General features: G+C 37.8%; 1 protein-coding gene across 7 annotated transcripts in view; it reads right to left on the bottom strand.

The window, feature by feature from the left end:
- Window positions 1-20,953, bottom strand: part of ANK3 (ankyrin 3) — a 701,075-nt gene that overhangs the window by 137,371 nt on the left and 542,751 nt on the right. For all 7 annotated transcript variants that reach the window (XM_015147572.3, XM_077946716.1, XM_077946715.1 and 4 more), the window contains 6 exons: window positions 16,878-16,976; window positions 8,636-8,734; window positions 8,448-8,546; window positions 7,853-7,948; window positions 2,388-2,460; window positions 2,155-2,217 (listed from right to left, as the gene is read on the bottom strand). In XM_015147572.3, coding sequence (XP_015003058.2) covers window positions 2,155-2,217; window positions 2,388-2,460; window positions 7,853-7,948; window positions 8,448-8,546; window positions 8,636-8,734; window positions 16,878-16,976 — 529 coding nt within the window. The remainder of the gene's footprint in view (window positions 1-2,154; window positions 2,218-2,387; window positions 2,461-7,852; window positions 7,949-8,447; window positions 8,547-8,635; window positions 8,735-16,877; window positions 16,977-20,953) is intronic.

Below are 20,953 nucleotides of genomic sequence, written 5' to 3'. Positions count from 1 at the left end.
CAGGTTGGTGAGGGGAACAATAGAAGGAGGTAGCAATGATATACCTGAAAAAGAAATAATAATAAAACCAAGAAGAAATAGAAAAAGTATTTTTAAATATCTGAAAGATTGTCACACAGAAAAGGCAGATTTTTTTCCAAATACTATGTAGAATATAGTCTTCCCATCAACTTGGTCAAATATACCAAAGCTTGACTCAATGAGTAGAAGCTACAGGAAGTTCAATAATGTGAAGAATTGTTAAAGACAGAATTGTCCAAATGTACTAGGCAGTTTAGGAATTAAAGAATTCTCATTATTTGAAGGGCTTGGGCACAGGAGATCCTAAGCAGATGAGATTCTAGCAGATGTTTGTTCAGACTGAGTGACTTTAAGGAATCCTTTTCAACAATTAAATTCGGCAATACCACAAAATCAAAAGCCATTTGATTCCGACAGCCCTGGACATACTAAAGTAAGGGCCAAAGATTTTAAAGAAAAGATGGATAAAATGAGAATTTAAAATTGCCAATTTCAAATTCTCAAGCTGAGATAAACACATTTCTAATTAAGTAACAAGGTCAATTAAGTTCAAATTTAGAGATTCAAAATCTCCATTTTTGAAATTATGTGGTTAGTTATTCATATGTATAAGGCTGTTAGATAGTCCATTCAAACTTGGCCTCTCATCAATGGGGATACTTTTGGACATCTTGTTAATGACCAGTACATTTTTAGGTCTGTGATTGTCATACTATGATTCCTAATAATTTCATTTGACAAACATACTTTTGACATCATGTTTTGTGTGTGTAAACATCTATGTAAGAATATTATTTTTTCTTTTATCTTCTGCACAGAAGAAGTTACTCTGAAATGTATGAGAAGGCAAAGAAACATAATGACAGTAGGCATATTACTCTGAAAGTCCTAAAGACGATAATAAATATTATCCATCTGGGGATAGAAGGGAGGTAAATGTATAGCTGATGTTTCAGAGAAAAAGAAAGAAAAGCGAGTAAATGTCTTTAGCATTAATCAAAACAACATTTACAAACATTGAGCCAGATCCTCCAAGGACCCTAAATGACCACCAGGACATTAGCTCATTGGGGTGTGTAGTCCCTGGCCACAATGCATTATAGTGGGAAGTCACTGATTGAATAACAAAAAGATTAAAGTGGCTTCGGACCAGGTAGGCTTTCCCACTATGTAGGTTCCCACTGAAATCTGTGCAACTCAAAGAAAGAAATCATATGAATTAAAATAGGGAAGATTACTTAAAGGCAAAAAAAGACTAGCAACACTAAGACTAACCCAAAAGAAAGCTACTACATGAGAGGTGGCAAATGGAGGTCACAATAGGGTAGAATGTATTTGATGATCTCCCATCATTTGGGAGATTCAAATGATGTAAGAAAAACAGTTAAACACAATTTTCCCATGGTAAATATTTTGTCATTTCAGTGAAACTCCAAAATGTGTCATCTGTACAATATTTACTCACTATAAAAATGCTTGTTTTCCAATGGACCTCTTAAAGATGCCATTCATTGATATATCTGTATATTATGACCTGGTCAAAGTATTAGTTTTTAAGCAAGACAGAAACTAATTTCTGAAAACACATAAAGTACAGCTACAATAATATTTTGATCTCTTTCATTAAATCATTATTGAAAATTTCTATTTCAAAAGTTTTTTTCAGGTTGTTTTCATTATCAGTTCAAGATCAAAAGCTGCTTTTTCTACAGAGTTTAGCAGAATGGGCAAATCTTAGGGCATTTAAAAGGATTTCGTATAAGGAACCTTCTCGTTTTAAAACATAATGTAATCATAAATATTAATCATTTTTCTCTTTCTAGATTTCAGATGCAAACATAAAAGCATCAGTATGCTGTTTGATAGAAACAAATAGAAGGCAAGTAATCCAGATAATTAGTGATACTTTTATATTTTAAAGTTAGGAAACGGGTTCAAGGAAAAGAGGATTCAGAGACTTAAAAAGGAGAGTTAATAGTACCAGATATACATTATTTAAATAATACACAAATTAATAGTCTCAAGATAATATGAAAAATTAGTAGCTCAAGGAAATATTATATTTCAAAGATAAGAAATGAAAGATAAAGTTGGTAGTAGTTAAGTTTCATCACAGTAAAAATTTACAAATACCTTCTTCAACATCTGAGATATATTCGCCATCACTGAGCATTTCAGGGGCATTGGCTTTACGAACTGCATGATTTAAGTGAACAATATAAGTGGATGAAAAAATACATACTCTTGATATTACAACAAAACATTTCAATATTCCTGAAAGACATTTTTGCAATGGACTTTCTTCAGGAAACAAACGAAATACACAGTCACTTATAATTATTGTGAACTCAAAGAACATTTCATACCTTCATCATCAGACATATCAAGAACTTCATTCATCGTTTCTGGAACATTCATTTTGTGCTTCTCTGTGACGGTCTAGTAACAAAAAAGCAGTCATTTCAGTGTGAGCAGATTGTACACTTTAGTGGGCCTTTTCATTTATCTCTGAGTTAATCAGTTTCTTGTGGAATGCATGTGTTGAATATCCTGAATCTCCCACATGTAAAATGACATCAAAATTGTTGTCCCTTAGTGGCACAAAGGTTGTCACCATATACAGAACACAGGAGTACACAGTGAAAGAATTCTAGTGGCAAAGTACCACAGCTTAAAAGATTTAGGTCTCTAATAAAGCTTTTCAAAGGAAAAGAGAAGATTCTGCCCCTCCTACTCCACTGCTGTACTTTTTCATGGTCTCATGAATCTACCACCCCATTCCATGAAAGGTCTTGGCTGAGGACAAGCCAAATGAACTGCAAGAAATATGTGTCTATTACTTGTGCCAAGCTTTCCATCTATTTTGTGTTCTCCTCTTATATGTAATTTTAATTCCTAGGATAAACGAAAACATTAAAATAATATTTACAACAATAATCTTTACAACAATGTGTATGAAAAAATACTTTAAAGGTGATGCATTGGCAGATCATTTTAGCCTTCCCCAAAATCTAAAGAACAGTATATTATGCAGCAAATGCCTACTGCCTCTTTTACTTGCTCTTTAATAGCTTAGATTATATCCATCCAAAAGACACTGTCAGAATCACTGATAAGGAATTCTTAGACCATATCTATCCAAAAGACATTGTTAGCATCACTGGTAAGAAATTCTCAATGACTTTAGTTTAAAAGAGAGTTTTTTTTTTTTTTTTTTTTTTTTTAAATTCTCAGCATACGAGACACTAATGGTACAAGAGAAGACACACACATGTTTAAATAAGACAACTGAAAAAAAGCCAGGTTGTTAAAACTAAAAAAAGGTACAAATTCATAGTTTCTTAGAGATAATACTTGGTAATGTGATTTCTACCCCTATCCCCAATTATTGTGTTGAAATAAAGCATTATTTGATGTCTTTTCCAGCATGTAATACTGCAATGGAGCAGTTTTAAAAATAAACTTTTATTTTTAGAAGAGTTTGAGATTTATAGAATAATTGTGAAGATAGTAAAGACAGGTCCTATATACCCTACGCCAAGTTTCCCCTATTATTAAATTCTTTATTAATATTATTATTATTGAGACCAAGTCTCGCTCTGTTGCCCAGGCTGGAGTGCAGTGGCATAATCTCGGCTCACTGCAACCTCTGCCTCCCAGGTTCAAGCAATTCTCCTGCCTCAGCCTCCCGAGTAGCTGAGATTACAGATGTGCATGGCGAAGCCCGGCTAATGTTTGTATTTTTAGTAGAGATGGGTTTTCACCACGTTGGCCAGGCTGGTCTCGAACTCCCAACCTCAGGTGGTCCACCTGCCTCAGCCTCCCAAAGTCCTGGGAATACAGGCATGAGCCACTGTGCCTGGCCTATTATTAAAATCGTTCATTAACATGGAAAATATCACAATTAATGAATCGACATTGATACATTATTATTAAAGTTTATATTTTATTCATTTTTCTTTAGTTTCTGCTCAATGTCCTTTTTATGTTCCAGGATCCCATCGAGGATACTGTATTACATTTAGTTGTGTCTCCTTAGTTTCCTCTGGGCTATGGCAATTTCTTAGACTTTCCTTGTTTTTTTAAAAAAATTAATGTAAAGTTCCAGGTTAAATGTGCAGGATGTGCAGGTTTGTTACATAGGTAAACAAATGTGTGCCATGGTGGTTTGCTGCACCTATCAACCCATCACCTAGGTATTAAGCCCCACATGCATGAGCTATTTATCCTGATGCTCTCCCCCTCCCCGCCCCCAGGCCCTAGTGTGTGTCCTTCCCCTCCCTGTGTCCACGTGGTCTTATTGTTCAGCTCCCACTTATAAGTGAGAACATGTGGTGTATGGTTTTCTGTTCCTCTGTTAGTTTGCTGAGGATAACAGCTTCCAGATCCATCCATGTCCCTGCAAAGGACATGATATCATTCCTTTTTTATGGCTACACAGTATTCCATAGTGTATATGTACCACATTTTCTGTATCCAGTCTATCATTGATGGGCATTTGGGTTGATTCCACATCTTTGCTATTGTGAATAGTGCTGCAATGAACATACACATGCGTGTATCTTTGTAATAAAATAACTTACATTCCTTTGGGTATATACTCCTTAATGGGACTGCTGAGTCAACTGATATTTCTGGGTCTAGGTCTTTGAGGAATTGCCACACTGTCTTACATAATGGTTGAACTAATTTACATGCCCACCAACAGTGTAAAAGCATTCCTATGTCTCCAGCTTCGTCAGCATCTGTTGTTTTTTGCCTTTTAAATAATTGCCATTCTGATTGGTATGAGATGGTATTTCATTGTGGTCCTGATTTGTATTTGACTTTCCTTGTTTTTGATGATCTTGACAGTTTTGCAGTGTACTGGTCAGATATGTCCATCAACTGGGGCTTGTCTCATGGGTTTTCTTTTTTCTTTTCTTTTTTCTTTTTAATGAATAGACTGGGGCTGTATGTTTTAGGGAGGAAGATCATAAAGGAAAAGTGCCATTTCATCACATTGTATCAAGGGTACATACCATCAACGTGACTTATCATTGTTGATGTTGACCTTGATCATATGGCTGAGGCAGGATTTGTCAGGTTTCTCCATTGTAAAGTTATCTATTTCCCCCTGCTTCCATACTGTTTGCTTTGCAAGAAAGTCACTATATTCAGCCCACATGTAAGCAGTGGGGAACTATGTTCCACTTTGAGAGTGAAGTATATTTTCATACATTATTTGGAATTCTTTTGCCTGAGACATTTGTGTCTTCTTTTCCATTTATTGAATTACTTATGTATAATAGTATGAATTAATGGATAGTTATTTTACAGTTTGTACCATACTTCAATACTATTATATTTATTTATTTTTGCTCAAATTGTTCCAGCTATGGCCACTGGGAACTCTTTTAGTTAATTCCTATGTCTCTTCGACATACCCCCCACCACTGTGTCTCTGTATTAGTTTATTTACTTTTGTTGGGGGGGGGGAGGAGCATTTCCTTACTTTTTGACACTCTAAGATGTTCCAGGCTCATCTTATATGTTTCCTTTGCTGGCCTTAGATTCAGCCATTTCTCCAAAAAGCACTGTTTGCTTTTAGTAGAGAATGGTATTAGCAACCAATATCTGCGTGCTAGAGGTATTCTGCTCCTTACATATGAAGTAATTGGGTATTTTAAACAATGCAGTTTCGATAGATACAATTCACATCTTTTGAATATCAGTTTCTATCCATTCAGTTTGGTATGCTGTGTTGATTGTAATCTAATTAACTAAACCATCTTTCTCAGCATTGCCACATCATGTATTTTACTAATATGGAAAAGACATTCTCTTTGTTTTGAAAAACTGAAGTCTGCTTATAGAGTCAATGGCTGCTGGAGTCCCAGTAACTGGCTATACAAATATCATGCCCGTGGTGGAGGCTGAGCTATAGTTATTAGCTTAAAGTCATAGACTCCACCCTGAATTACATCAGTCCTGTCTAAGCTAGTTTACACGTAACCACTCAAGCAAGGCTGACAAGGTGGTGTCTCAGCTCGAGAAAATGTACCAAATACCACAATGCTGGACAAAATTTTAGAGACTTCTATGGACTGTTTTTTAATTGATGTGAACACTTCTTTTGGTGGAAGCCTCATTTTCTTCACTAGGCAAACTGGACCTTTCCAATTAGCATGCATAGTGTCTTCTCTTTTTTGCAGAAAGTCACCAACAAGGATGACTGACGATGTTGAGAGTGAAAAGGCGCTACTCCTGTAAACATTCTCTTCTCATGGGAACCTGATGGAGCTCTGAGACCTTTCTCTGTCTTTCAGTCGATTTTTTGAAGCTATAACTTTGTTTTGTTCTTAACTCTACTTTCTCTTAAAGCTTTTTTGATTTTGAAGAAACGTTTTGAAATTTCCTAATAGGTGAGAAAGTCATTTACATTCAACCAAATAAGATATTTATTTTGAACTTTTACATGTCTCAAGTCTTTTAACATTGAAATAGAAGTATTAATATTATCTATTTACTGCAATGGCTTCAAATCTTTATAGCATTGTGACACTTGGCTGTCGTTAAATAGTTTGTCCTCTTCTTCTCCTTTCCTATCCTAGATAGAGCTACATGGGATATAAAATTAAAGGTAATAAACATTATTGGTTTGAACACTTTTTTTGAGAACTTAATGATATATTTTAATATAATAAAATCCTCAAGAGGTGTATGAAAGCAACATGTGGAAATTTACCTCTTAGACAAAGTATATCTTGAAGTTTAGAATGTGTGCTGGTTGATAATCATTGTTCTATTCCATTAAAACAATTGTTTTCTCTTTCACAAATTACAAATTTTTTCTCCCGTAATCAGCAGGTTTGTGAGTAAAATTGCCAGAAAACTCAAACTGCAGGTAGCTACAGAGACCCTCAACCCTTTTTGTGAAACCCATTTTTCACAAAAAGCACTGGGTATACAAACTAATTTGCAGATGCTAACCATTTTCTCCTTCATGTTGGAAAGTGGTCGAAGAGAAAAGGGGACAGAACTGATAATTCAAAATGTTCCAGAGTCCTAAATTTACTTTGTTAAGAGTCAACCTCAGGCCTATGTGTTGAGTTATGGAGTTAGGAATAACTCAAATAAGCCTCTGATATCATGTAATATTTGCCCTTAATTCCAAAGTTACCAAATCTTGATGCTGTTCATAGGTACCAGATGGGGTTGGAAAGAAATGACTTATCCTAGAGACTGCAGCTTGTAAAAATGTAGTTGATGCAATAGGGCCTCCTGGTAAAGATCCACTTTAAATGTTAACAAAACAGTCTATTGTGTTTCTATGAAAACTCCAGGTGGACAGAAGATGAGTAACAGTAGCAGGCAAAACCAGTTCTGATTCATCTGGATTTTTTTAAAACAATGTAAACATTTTTCACAGGAATGATAATGGATCCACGTACCATTTGTGCATTAAAACATTTTTAAGGAAGCAACTTAGAGTTTTCAATTTCTTTACATTGCCAAGGAAGGATGTTAAAAAATTTCTGCCTTCACCATCATTTCATTAAAAACTTGTTATATCAAAGCAAACAAATAAATAAATACATTTAGCTGTATATTGAAGTAAAAACTCTATAGCTACAAATGCATCTTTTAAATAGGTATTCTTAGTGTTTTAAATTTTTATTCATATTAGCAATAAGAGTTTTCCTATCCTGACTACCAACAATGAGGTGACTGTATTTTAAAACATGGTGCTTAGTTTATGAATGGGAAAAAACCTTCATCTCAGAAAAGCCCAAGAAAACTGGCTGAAAGCTGGTTCCTAGGGTAACAAGGCTCTGCATTCCTTACTTACAGTTGTGGTCATGGTCTCTTCGGTCACTATCTTCAGGGTGTCCACTACTGAGATGTAGCCGAGGCGCCGGGCAATGCCAAGGGCAGTATTCCCATTCTGGCAAAAGGAAAATGTGAATGAGGAATTAGCAAGCCTCATTCCACATTTTTTTGCTGATACAAAATGTAAGGTGAGTGTCTCATCAGACCCATCCCGCTGTCATACACAAAAAAAGTGTTTCATTAGAGACATACCTTGCACAAAACCCACCTAACCTGTTTGTACTCACACAGTAAAGTCTGGGCAGCTACACATGCAATCCAAGAGGCTTTTTAACGTTCTAAGTAAGCAGTCAATGAAACTAACACAATTTTTTTTTTCTTACATGTGTACTTCCTGCTAGGTGACAATACAGCAGGTAGTTTTCACATATAAAACACTAATCATCTGTCTCTGAACAGTCCAGAACAATATGGTTATTGTCCTTCTTTCCTCATTCTACCGAATGCTCCGTTTATGCCTCTTCATGAAAGTACAATGAAAAATGTAAGAAGACACCAGAGTCCAGGCCCATCTATCTCCTCCCTCTTCTCCTGAGCTGGCCCTGAGTGCTTACCACAGTGAGTTCATTGGGGGAGGCATTGTTCTGAAGTAAGACGTTTATTATATGCGTATGTCCCTGCTGTGCTGCTTGATGTAATGGTGTATATCCATTCTGTAGAAGGAAGATGGAAGAGATGATTCTTAATTCCTTTGAAACAAAAATAAATGATTCTGGCAGAAACAAAAAAGGAAGGAGCTTACCTTTGTTTTGGCATTAACTTTTGCAGAATGCTGGAGCAGGAAATTAACAATCTTGATATTTCCGTAGTGGCAGCCCACATGCAGTGGTGTGTATCCCATCTGTAATTATTATTTTTTTTTAAAAAGAAGCATCATAATTATACTTTTACTAACAGCTATCCTAAACAGACGTAAAATCATTATTTAACCTTTCTTTTTGAGCTGGAAAAAGTAGGGTTTTTTTCTTCTCTATATAAAAAAATTGCCCTTGATAATTCTCAGCATAAGACTTAGGTATAAATTAAAATACCATTGCCCATAAAATTGTTAGCTCCTCAGAGTTCTTGCTTTATTTTTTATCAGCTCATCTTGTTCTTAGAACTCTTCAAGATAGAAAGGAAAGATGGACCAATTGACAGCATAGACAGACTGATTCAGCAGTTTCTTTCTCAGGGACAGAAGAGCACTTTATTGAGACTTGACTTGTTTATCGAATACTTTCTGAAAGCTTTAAATCTAGGCAAAAATGAAGGGGCTAAATAATAACACACGGCAGGAGGTGATCATCAGAATGCCTGATAGAGGTAGGAAGAAGCACAGAAACACTAAAAGGAAGAGGGAGGCTGGTATGAGCTCGGGTGGTCTGAGAAATATGAACTCGAACAAGGTATATCAAGTTAGTTTTTCGCCTTCCTACCTAGAGTCCCAGAGTTTGAAAACCACTGATTTAGACAAAGAAATGGATTGTTTCTCAAATTAGTATCCACTGACCCCTGAGAGTCTATAAGTTCTCTCTCTCTCTCTCTGTGTGTGCATGTATGTGTCTGTATACAATCTAGGTAATTATTTTTTTTTTAAATAAGGATATTCCAGATCCTTCTCTAGATGGCTGTGTTCATTATAACATACTACCCTGCAATTTCAGAGCCCCTGTTCATAATGACACGGGCAGTACCAGATCTCTGAAAGGGAGAACATTGACCTTTTATTACAATACTTCTAAACAAGAATAGGGGTGGGTGATCCATATTTTCAGGGGTCTGTATCTTATATGATGTCACTAGTGTCTTTATGGTGGCCCCAGCAAAGGAATACATTTGAATTTGAAAAAGAGATGCCCAAACCACTGTTGACTGTAGGAGGTGAAGATACCTTACCAGGGATGTGCTGCCCTAGAGAGGTGACTCTTGGTAGACTTTTTTTTCCCTTACATGTGTACTTTTTTGTCTCACAAAACAAACTGCCAGTGTACCCACACTGACCAGACTATCCCTGAAAAGCTCATCATAACCACATAGAGGAAACTGACTTACAGCCTCTAATGCCACTTAATACATGATGGAGGACATGCCTTTTCGGTGACCAGAATCCATTTGCCTGCTTTGCAGGGTTCTCCTTTTCAGTACAGAGGAACTCAGATACTGCACTCATGATCAGAATGCTGCTTAATAAGGGAAGCTTGAAAATAATGTGTCCAATAATGCTCAGTACAATTGGTTTAATTGATTGAAGTAACATTATTTCCCAGTTCAAAGAACTTCCCTTACAAGTCAAAACCATGTGGACCCAATATTTTCTAAAAATCTAAATATTAAAAAATTCTTTGAGATTTTAGTCAATTTGCCTAAGTTATAATACAACCATTTCTAATAGTTGTTGAGATGGATGTGTTGATTATATATATATATATTTAAGACAGGGTTGATTATTTATTTATTTGAGACAGGGTCTTGCTCTGTCACCAGGCTAGAGTGCAGTGATGGGATCATGGCTCACTGTAGCCTCCCCTCCTGGGCTCAATCTATCCTCCTGCCTCAGTCTCCCAAGTAGCTGCGACTACAGGCATACACCATCACGCCTGGCTAATTTTTTCTATTTTTTGTAGGGCAAGGTCTCACTATGTTGTCTAGGCTGGTCTCAAACTCCTGGGCTCAAGTGATCTTCCTGCCTTGGCCTCCCAAAGTGCTGGGATTACAAGTGTGAGCCACCATGCCTGGCCTACATATTTTAATGAACAGGTTCTATTCATACTCATAGCTTCCCATCTCATTCTTACTAAAACCCTAAATCATTATAAAACAGTGTTAGGAGTTCTCTAATTCTAGTCTCCCCTATCCTCCTCATCCTCCATCCATACATCTTTTAATCCTCCCACCATTCTCTCCCTTGGTCGCTATGCTCCAGGGCACTGGTCTTCTTGCTGTTCCACAAACACTAAAGTGTTTTTTCAAAAATACGTGGGCATGGCCAAGAAGATTGAACTAGCATTCAGAGAAATCAGATGTGGGCTCCTCCATTCATTGGGGTTACCGGCATTCCCATACAAAATAGCACCTCACATAAATACGCTCAGAGAGGTGGGACGTGAGCAATTCTTTCCAATCAGCAGTAACAAAATTTTCAACGACTAGTTTTTTCTTGAGTAGCTAAATAAACAAGCAAACATATAAAGAGCCATAGCCCAGCAAACGGAGTAGCCTCTGCCTCTTTGCCATGGCAGCCTCACTGATAACATCATTACAAGCTGATTAGGTTTTTCCTTCCTTCCTTTGGGCAACACTGGATAGAGCTCAGGAAAACCCTGCAAAATACATTCGAGTCTTTAACTACTTTCCTTCCTTTTTTCCTCTCTTGATTACCAAGTAGTAGATGTTTACGTCCATTCACTGATCAGGCTGCACTTCTGACTGATGAGAACAGGGGAAAGGAGGGTCTCAGCAGCCAGGAGCCTGGACCTCAGAGGCAGACTGTCTGGGTTTGGGACCCAGCTCTGCTACTTACTATCTGTGTGAATTTGGACAAGTTACTGAACCTCTCTATGCATTGGCTTATGCATTATAAAAGGGACTTTAGTAATAGTACCAAGCTCATTGTGTTGTCATAAGGATTAGCTATGTTAACAATTATTTCACCAGTGTCTGACACATAGGGTTAGCTATTATTACCTCATGCTGAAAACAGTGCCTGGCACATCATCACTGCTCAATAAATATTTTAAATATTTGGTAAATTAATGATTGAAAACAGGAAAAGATCAGGCCGGGTGTGGTGGTTCATGCCTGTAATCCCAGCACTTTGGGAGGCTGAGGCGGGCAGATCACCTGAGGCCAGGAGTTCAAGACCAGCCTGGTCAACATTGCAAAAACCCAGTCTCTACTAAAAATACAAAAAGTACAAAAAAAAAAAAAAAATTAGCCAGACGTGGTGGCATGTGTCTGTAGTCCCAGCTACTCAGGAGGCTGAGGTGGGAGGATCACTAGACCCTGGGAAGTTGATGCTGCAGTGAGCCATGATCATGCCCATGTACTCCAGCCTGGGCAACAGAGTGAGACTCTGTCAAAAAAAAAAAGAAAAGAGAAAAGAAAAATGAAAAGAAATTGTCATTTCTACCTCTGGCTCAGCCTATCCCATTTCTCATACCCCTTATAATTTTGCTAACCAGGCCAGGCATAGTGGCTCACATCTGTAATCCCAGCACTTTGGGAGGCCGAGGCCGGCAGATCACCTGAGGTCAGGAGTTTGAGATCAGCCTGCCCAATATGGAGAAACCCTGTCTCTACTAAAAATACAAAAAATTAGCCAGGCGGTGGGTGCCTGTAATCCCAGCTACTTGGGAGGCCGAGGCAGGAGAATCACTTGAACCCGGGAGGCGGAGGTTGCAGTGAGCCAAGATCACACAATTGCACTCCAGCCTGGGTGACAAGAGTGAAACTCCATCCCCCACCAAAAAAATAAATAAATAATTTTGCTAACCATTTTTCTTTCCTCTGGCATGCTCATCTCAGCTTATAGACATATTTTTATGTTTCCATCTTAGAAACAAAAAGTACTCCTTTCAAATATTTGTCCTTTTCTCTAGGTTTCTATCCTTTCAAAACTAAACTTCTTGAAAAAAAAATCTTCATACACTATTCCGCCCATTCTCCCTACATTTCATCATCTCCACTACTCTAGTAAAACTGCTTTATAATATCCCAAGTGCCCAGCCATGCATGGCATGCATGGACTTTGAGCTTCTCTTATCTGAAACACTTTGACAGTTTTTCATAATTTGACAGCCCTATCATATTCTTTCGTCATTTCTCCTCTACCTTTGGACAGGCCCTCCTTTGCCTCCTTCATCCACTATAAAATGGAGTGGATCCCAAGGGTTTTGTCTTTGGTTTGTGCCACATTTTTCCTTGAGGATTACACCTACTTTCACAGTGTCAGCTAATACCTTTATTGCGATGATTCAGAAATCTGCATCTTTAGTCCAGCCATCCTTTCTGTGTCCAGATCAATATGTGAGTCGTTTATTGGGTTTTCCTACTCGAATGGCCCCTAGGTAATCTATAATTCAACACACTCAATACGAAACTCATAGTCCTCTTTCCCCAACTGGCTTTGTCTCCTTTATTCTCTGTCTCATTGAATGGTACTTGTGATCACCCAGTTGCACAGGTCAGATCCTTAGTTTCATCCTGAATTTCTTGCTTCTCCTCAGTCCCCATACACACATGGTCTTCAGATCTTTTTTTTTTTTTTTTTTTTTTTGAGATGGAGTCTTGCTCTGTTGCCCAGGCTGGAGTGCAGTGGCACCATCTTGGCTCACTGCAAGCTCCGTCTCCTGGGTTCACACCATTCTCCTGCCTCAGCCTCCTGAGTAGCTGGGACTACAGGCACCCGCCACCACACCCAGCTAACTTCTTTGCATTGTTTTAGTAGAGACGGGGTTTCACCGTGTTAGCCAGGATGGTCTCGATCTCCTGACCTTGTGATATGCCTGCCTCGGCCTCCCAAAGGTCTTCAAATCTTACCTGTTTGTATGTCTTTTAATTATTTCTCTAATTTCTCTCCTGTTCCTCAGTGTCTCATCTGCCACTTAGTTCAGGCCTTCTTCATTCTTCATTTGGATTTCACAATAGCCTAACTGCCCCTGCTCCAAGGTTTAAAATCAACTTATTCTTTGCATTGTTTCCCAGGATCTTTGTAAACCAGACTGCTGATCTTATCACATTTGTGTTTAAAACCTTCAGTGGCTTCTCAGCGCACACAGGATAAAAAGCTGAACAGTTTAGCCTGGTACATTAAGGCCCTCTGAGATCTTCTTAATTTTCTAGCAATATCTTAAGACATAATCCCCGTTTTTCTTCTCACGTTCCCATGATACTGAACAAGCTATAGCTTCCTCTATCCTACCTTACCTTTGTCAAAAAACTTAGTTATTACCTAATACTCTAAAATTATATATATATTTCTAGATATAGGCCTATGGTCAAAATCAGGCTTTGTAATAATTAGCTTTGGGACCTTATGCAAGTAATTACTTTTTCTGTGCCTCAGTTTTCTCATCTGTAAAATGAGGATGTTAATTTCACCAGCGTCATAGGGTAGTTGTAAGAATTAAACAAAATAATAACTATAAAGCACCGAGAATAGTAGCCGGCACAGAGAAAATGGGTAATACATTGTTTTATTTTATTATGATGATGACTTTGTTATTATAATACTATGTGTTTTGCTCTCTAAACTATGAATTCTATGAGGGCAAGGAATGTATCTCCCAGGTAAGAATTTGGTGACCAGTAGGGAATCTATAAATAAACGTGAAATGAGTAAGCATCACATAAGTTCTCAAAGCTTTTTACGCTTTTACACACATTTAAAGAAATCCAGTGTAACTCCTGATCCCTAATTAGTGTCCTCTAAGAATCAATGCCTTTCAGGGGTGGTCTAAATAAAATGCTTCCGGACATTATCCTTCTAAAAAGCAAAAGCAGTGGCTTCATCTCTATCAAACAACATTGATTATTATACCCTGTGGCACAATTTAGCTTAAAATCATTTGGTGAAACTTCAAATGCAAAAGGGGGGTGGGGTATAAAGGGTCAGCAAACTGGAGGGGTGCAGGGGGAGAGGACTGCAAAGGCTGTTACCAGGATTTTCTAGTCTTTTCCTCGTCAGCGAGAAGAGGTCTTGATATTTTATTATTATTATTGTTTCATGTAAGCTAATGAGTTGAATGGTATACATCCCACCTGTGGGCTGCTTGGGGCTGTCTTCTTTACCAGCGAGAATGTGAACATTCCTGGGATACAACAAACTCCTTATGCACAAAACTAAGCAGCAAATGCAAGCAACCCAGCTATCTGCACTTCTGCTGTGCTCTAGTTATGGGACAATCATGGCTTCACTTCCTTTTGGTGGCTGTGACCTTTGCAGAGAAGAGAAAGGAAAGGAATAGAGGTTGTGAAGGACAGAGAGATGCTTTCTGAAGTGAGATGCTCTGCTCCGTTCATAAAGGGCAGGAAAAGTTACATGCCGCAAGGTATTATAAGGAGTATAAAAATGACTATGTGGCCAGGCACGGTGGCTCATGCCTGTAATACCAGCATTTTGGGAGGCCAAGGCAGGTGGATCACCTGAGGTCAGGAGCTTGAGATCAGCCTGGCCAACATGGCGATACCCTGCCTCTACTAAAAATACAAAAATTATCTGAGTGTGGTGGTATGCGCCTGTAGTCCCAGCTACTCAGGAGGCTGAGGTGGGATCGCTGGAATCCGGGGCGTGGAGGTTGCAGCAAGCCATTACATTCCAGCTTGAGTGACAGAGTGAGATTACCTTTTGGAGGAAAAAAAAAAAAAAAAAAAGACTACCAAATGGAACCTGAGTTGGGCTGGGTTAGGAGGAAGCTGTGGTGGAGTCCTGAGACTCGTACACATCAAGGGGCCGTGTGTGCAAATGGAAAACAGACGGAGGCAGAGCAGTACTTGTTTCTCTCCTCCCCCACCTGGCTTTGAGAATCTTCACCATACTCCCTGGCTGAATTTTAGGGCATGGCTTGGATGTGCTGGGGCAGAAAAATGTTGAGAAACTTGACCCAGACCTTGCCTTCTAGAGTTTCATATCTACAAAAAGGAGAGAGAACCTAATAAAGTGTTTGAGTCTGTCTGTCTGTCTGTCTCTGTCTCTCTCTCTCTCTCTGTGTGTGTGTGTGTGTGAATAAGCAATATGGAATGAAGATATTTACCATGAAGTTGCAAATTTCCAAAGTCAATAATTATTTCCTGATGAAAGTATTCAAGCAACATAAGAAAATAAGCTAAATTCAATCTCATTTTGGTGTCAATACCCTTTTATCTAGCTAATTTGGGATAGTATTTCTATATTACTAGTTACTTCAATATGTCCATATACATCAGAACCTACTTATATTACATATAAAAATTTTATTCACAATATTTAGTAGTCATTCTTTTTCATGTCAAATATGGCATATAGAAAGAAAACATATGTGGCCGGGCGCTGTGGCTCACGCCTGTAATCCCAGCACTCTGGGAGGCTGAGGCATGCGGATCATAAGGTGAAGAGATCAAGATCATCCTGGCTAACATGGTGAAACCCCATCTCTACTAAAAATACAAAAATTAGCTGGGCGTGGTGGTGGTGCACGCCTGTAGTCCCCGCTACTTGGGAGGCTGAGGCAGGAAAATTGCTTGAACATGGGAGCCGGAAGTTGCAGTGAGCCGAGATCAAGCCACTGCACTCTAGCCTGGTGACAGAGCGAGACTCTGTCTCAAATAAAAAAAAAAAAAGAAAACATATGTTACAGTAGATAACACAAATCTGATATTAAGCATATAAAGAAAAATTTCAGAGAAATGTGATTAATGTGAAGCTATATCTTTGACGATGACATGAAAAGTCTTTTATTTTTCTGTGTTTGAATTGTGGCATTATATAAGACTAATCAGTAATTTTTTTTTTTTCATTTTGAAATGAGAGTTTTTTTGTCTGAGAGAGGGAGAATGCAGGCAAGACTGCACAGACCATTAGGAATTTAGCAAGTGAGTAATATTTAAATAAGCCTTAATTTATCCTGTTTCATAAATCGTGCTGAACGAACATAGGGGTCATAATTACAAGTTTTTCTATTTGTCTATTTGTCTGCATTTAAAAAATCCATCACACAAACTAAGAGAGGTACAAGCTTTCACATTCTGCCCCTAAAGGAGCATCTGTTGTAAGGAGGCTCAATAGTGTTAATATAGTGGGAAATTATTATACAGTTAGGATCAAGTACCCAGGCCGTTAAAGACAAAAGTCCCTGGAATATGGCAATCAGAGACTTTAGTGTCCCTTGCATAAATATATATTTAAAATACTACATAGAAAAGAGATGATCAAAGGGTTTGTTCTCCTAATATGAGTATAGTTTCTTCCTTACTGCGGTCACCAAATGGACACATTCTTTCCCGTGTGGAAAGGGAGGGGTGTATACCTTTGTCTGAGCGTCCACATGAGCCCCTTGGTTTACGAGGACTTCTGCCACATTCACTCGATCTTCTTGAGCAGCCAAATGGAGTGGGGTCAGGCCACTCTGCAAAAGATTCAAAGGGCACAGTCATCTTACGGGAAGTAATGTCACACACATAGCCACCATGTTTGAGAAACCACTTGTGAATTCTAAGATGGTAAGCCAAGAATTTCTATGTAAGAAAAAGCCTATGGAATAAATTTATATGCTTGGGAGGCTGAGGCAGGTGGATCACATGAGCCCATGAGTTTGAGACCAGCCTGGCCGACATGGCGAGGCCCCATCTCTACAAAAATTAGCCAGGTGCAGTGGCATACACCTGTAGTCTCAGCTACTTGGGAGGCAGGAGAATTGCTTGAGCTCAGTAGGAGGAGGTTGCAGTGAGTGAGAGAGCGCCACTGCACTCCAGCCTTGGTGACAGGAGTGAATAAAACCTCTCTCTCTCTCTCTCTCTCTCTCTCTCTCTCTCTCTCTATATATATATATATATATATATATATATATATAGTATACTGTCTTAGCACTGTGGCAACATTAGTATCTGTAGGCAGGAAAAATTGTAGGCATACTCAAAAGTGTAAGAAATGGAGTGAGCCTTGTATACTCATCACAGACTTAGCAATTATCAAAGTTTTCCTATATTTGTTTCATCTATTCTTCTTTTCCTTTTCACTCATTTATTTGTGGCAGTATTAAAACAAATCTAGACATTATAACATTTACCCTCATACACTTCAGTGTTCATCTCCAAAAATTAGACTTTATTTTTTACAAAATTATGCAAGAGTTTTAATATATTGTCAATGGCACTAGCTTTACCAAAAATTATTTAAATGATATCTGTTTACTAAGTGAACATTGACATATGCTGATAATATTTTCTCCATATTAATTCCCAAGGTCTAATGAATATTTTCTGTATGTCACTCTGGGTAGGAAAGATCGCCTGTGGAATGTAATGTGAATGCAAGATCATGAGAATTTCCAGGTCATTTAGATGATGTATGGGTTTAACAAGACTGATACAGTATTTGAAACTAACCCTATTAGAGAATTTGCAGAACACGTGGTTGCTCTCATGACCAAGAAAAAAAATTACTAAGACTATTCTCTGGTTGTAAAAAGCCTCTTTACATTGTAAACCATTTTTTGGTAATATTTAAGAGAAAGTGAGCTGGTGTAAGTGCTTTCAGATTTTTTGCTTTCATCCATTATGAGCACAGAAGTTAATATCTTAATCCTGGAAGTCTTTTCTCCCCCTCTAGCATCTGTGCAATGAAAATATCAGCCTGTCCTATTTGTCAGAGGAAAGGAGGTAATCAAAGGCAGTTTTAGGAAGAGCACAGAGCCTTCTAGATGTGCAACATTATTTATTCAGGGGTTGTTATTCCATCAGAGCAATTATGGAATGCAGAGAGAGTCAAGCTGGGACTTTTTAATAATGTTTACAGAATTTTGGAGGAAGCTCACTCGAACTGAATCAAGGGGGAAATGTGAAAAGCAGGACTGATGCATTCACTTGCAATTCAAGAAAAATAAGCCAGGGCCAAAATTGGCACCACCCAAACACTGACCTCATCATAGAACCGTGTTCCATGTTCTACTTCAGAGGAAATAATATTGTCAGCCATAATATTTTGTGAGTGTCATGGTCACCTATTCTAAGTTTGAGACTTTTGACACTGACGGTGCTTTACTGAGTAGCTCTCAGCAAAGACTGAGAAATGCGTTGTGGGCACATGTTGTCCTCTCACGCTCCCACGTCTAGGTGCCTGCTGCTCACCTGGCTTACCCACTCACTGATGGAGTCACTTCAGGCTTCCCTGGCCTTTCTCTCTTCTCATTTCAATGAAGGGCCAAGTTAGTACATTTATTTGCAAACCTACTATGTGCTCACCTCAATTAAAACTATCATAATCCTGCATTTAAATTCTGTTTTCTTGCTTGTCTTCCTCAAACCACTGTGAGCTTATTGAGGCAAGTATTATATCTTTAATTTTTATATAACCAGTGTCCAGCATCTAGCATTTAATCTACCCATTCATTGATTAAATCAGAGAAAAAAAGTCAAACATTTTTCTTAGGTAGAACAGGATAAATTATATAAATAACATTTTATTTTTATATTCATGGCTTTATTAAAAGATTTTAAAAAACAACCACAGCCCTGTTTGAGTTCAGAAGTTACCTGTTAATCTTTTATGGCATTTTGATCATTGCTCATTTTAAAAATAGCACTTAGGGCTGGGCGTGGTGACTCGTGCCTGTAATCCCAGCACTTTGGGAGACCAAGGTGGACGGATCCCCTGAGGTCGGGAGTTCGAGACCAGCCTGACCGATATGGAGAAAACCCGTCTCTACTAAAAATACAAAATTAGCTCGGTGTGGTGGTGCATGCCTGTAATCCCAGCTACTCGGGAGGCTGAGGCAGGAGAACTGCTTGCACCCTGGAGGCGGAGGTTGTGGTGAGCTGAGATTGCATCATTGCACTCCAGCCTGGGCAAAAAGAATGAAATTCTGTCTCAAAAAAAAAAAAAAAAAAAAAAAAAAAGAATTTATTTGAAACAGAGAAAACATCAAATTAAAATAGCAACAGCTCTGTTTAATATTCTTCCAGTTGTATAAAAAATATAGCAATGGGGTCTGCAAAACCTATATGGAAAAATAGGGACATCAAAAGCAAAATTGAATCAAATTGAACAGTAGCACCTCAACAATAACTTGGGGTTCATGATCATTTTTCCTTAAGAGTACTGGGAAAGTCCTGGTTACTAGTAAAAAAAAAGAAAGTAAAAACAATAAAGTGTTTAGTTCAACATAAATTATGAAAGCTAAATCTTTCTTTCAATAGTTATTTTTTAGCAAGGAAATAAAATGTAGTGTTATATGAGAAGAGGGAAAGGTAGGCAGGAGAAGGGAGGAGGGAACAGTGAGTAATTGATGCTTAAAACACTGACAACTCAGGAAAAACTGACAAAAACTGAGAGACAGTTCCTTATTGAATAATAAAAAGTTTTGCTGCTTTTCTGTTTTCATATGAGGGCATGTTTAGTGCTTTATACTGAAAATGACAACTGAGAAAGGATGCAAGGATTTACAAATGCCTTCTCATTAGATCGTTTCTAATGAGAAGTTAGAAGTTAAAAGTATTAGAAGTTCTCAGAAGTTCCTCAAGTTCAACATGCTAATGGAAAGCCAGCTGATCTTTTAGAATTCCTCTAGGTATATCTCTGTTTGTGTATCATTTATTTAGGAAGGTGGCCAGAAATTTCCAGGTTTCCCTGGTTTACTATATGTCTTTGAGTCTTCAGAATTCCTTTCGTTAATTTCCACTCTACTAAAGCAAGCACAGAGAAAATTTTTGCCCTGAATATTTTTAGCCTAAAATCATTCTATGAGTCTAAGGTGAATTCAAGGCTGGGTATATATTGTACCAGTTAGCTGCAGGATTTTGAAGAAACAAAGTCGGTCACACTGCAGTTTGGTATCAAACCTACTGGAAATATTCAATGTAAACCAATTGTGAAAGTACTACATTGTTTCTGGAAGAACTGGTGAAATACAATATTATGGGCTCAGAAGAGAAAATACACTCTGATACCAGCATGTGCTTCAATTTGGGAAACAAAAGGTCCTCTTTGTCATAAAGACAAGTTGAGTTTTGAGGCAAGCCATTACAATTCTTGTCTCTAAATTGGTATATAAAACTATAGAAAATTCAAAAGATCAAACAAATCTTAACTATAATGACTATTATGAAATTGCTTTGTTATTCCCATTAATGCTGAGACATGCACTCATAAAAGGAATGTTTAACAAGAAAAAAATAAAATTAAAAAAATTAAAAAAAATTTTGCTCTGTAATGACCAAAAAAGATTTTCACAATACTAAAACTAAAAAAACATATCCCTGGTCTCCCGTATATGTCTTTTGGTCTACAGAATTTGTTAAATGATAAACTTGAGAATTCAGATTGATATGGAGTGAGCTTTTTCCAAAATTGTAAAAATTCTAAAATTAAAAAAATATTTTTTCTTAG

The sequence above is a fragment of the Macaca mulatta genome, chromosome 9 (assembly GCF_049350105.2).
Source record: "Macaca mulatta isolate MMU2019108-1 chromosome 9, T2T-MMU8v2.0, whole genome shotgun sequence".
NCBI classification, from domain to species: domain Eukaryota; kingdom Metazoa; phylum Chordata; class Mammalia; order Primates; family Cercopithecidae; genus Macaca; species Macaca mulatta.
Note: the sequence above shows the minus strand (reverse complement) of the source record. Positions and strands in the feature narration are given on the sequence as shown.